At 38.7% G+C, this 1,049-nt stretch overlaps 1 protein-coding gene across 1 annotated transcript; it reads right to left on the bottom strand.

Moving 5' to 3' along the window:
* Window positions 1-319: 319 nt before the first annotated feature.
* Window positions 320-823, bottom strand: LOC145796176 (secreted RxLR effector protein 161-like). The gene has a single exon (XM_082881209.1). The coding sequence runs from the start codon at window positions 821-823 to the stop codon at window positions 320-322; it is 504 nt and encodes a 167-aa protein (XP_082737335.1).
* Window positions 824-1,049: the final 226 nt, after the last annotated feature.

Genomic DNA, 1,049 nt, shown 5'->3' with positions numbered 1-1,049 from the left:
ACTATTAGGCCGGTGGAAATTGTTTTATAATGAAACAAGATTACTTCACAACATTCCCCCTTAATCTTGATTTTCCATGTTGCTTCATCCCGAGCATTATCTTCATTCTGTTGAATAGATCATTTTTCAATGGCTTCGTGAAAATATCTGCAAGCTGATCTTGAGATTTGCAAGGAAATAATTCCACTTCTTTATTTTTCACATGCTCTCGAATGAAATGATAGCGGGTGTCAATATGCTTACTTCTTTCATGATAAACTGGGTTCTTTGCCAATGCAATTGCTGAGCGATTATCAACATAGATCTCAGTGGGTTTTTCTTACGGAAATCCCAAATGCTTCAGCATGTTCCGTAACCATATTACATGGCACACAGCTGAGTTGGATGCAACATACTCGGCTTCGCAAGTCGATAATGTCATAATGGCTTGCTTCTTAGATGACCATGTGAAGGTTGTATCTCCCATAAAGAAAGTAAATCCCGTAGTACTTTTCCGTTCACCTAAGTCACGTCCACAGTCGCTATCTGAGTAGCCAACAAGACTGAAATTATCAGTTGGTTTATAAAATAAACCATCATCGACTATACCTTTGATGTAGCAAAGAATCCTCTTTGCTGCATAAAGGTGTGACTGATCTGGTGTTTCCATATATCTGCTAATCAATCCTAGTCCGTAGAGTATGTCTGGCCTGGTGCAAGTAAGATATCGAAGACTTCCAACTAGGCTCTTGAAATAAGTTGGATCCACATCACCTACCTTCGTACCTTTTCTAAGCTCCACTCCATTGTCTACAGGAGTGTTCACTGGATTGCAATTTTCCATTCCATATCTCTTGAGAATTTCCTTGGCATAGCCACTTTGGAAAATAAAAATTCCATCTTTTCATTGTGCCATTTCAATGCCGAGAAAATGAGCCATCAATCCAATATCTGTCATTTCAAATTCTTGGACCATGTTTCTTTTAAAGTCTTTGAACATGGCTGGATTGTTTCCGGTGAAAATTAGATCATCAACATAAAGACAAGCAAGCAACATGCTTCCATGAGCT

This window comes from Camellia sinensis, chromosome 7 (genome assembly GCF_055761805.1).
Source record: "Camellia sinensis isolate YWXY chromosome 7, ASM5576180v1, whole genome shotgun sequence".
NCBI classification, from domain to species: domain Eukaryota; kingdom Viridiplantae; phylum Streptophyta; class Magnoliopsida; order Ericales; family Theaceae; genus Camellia; species Camellia sinensis.
This window is presented reverse-complemented; position numbering and strand designations above follow the sequence as displayed.

Bases quoted from the DNA above. Each gene is read 5' to 3' on its own strand.
- LOC145796176 (XM_082881209.1), bottom strand. From the start codon at position 823: ATGGAAAATTGCAATCCAGTGAACACTCCTGTAGACAATGGAGTGGAG.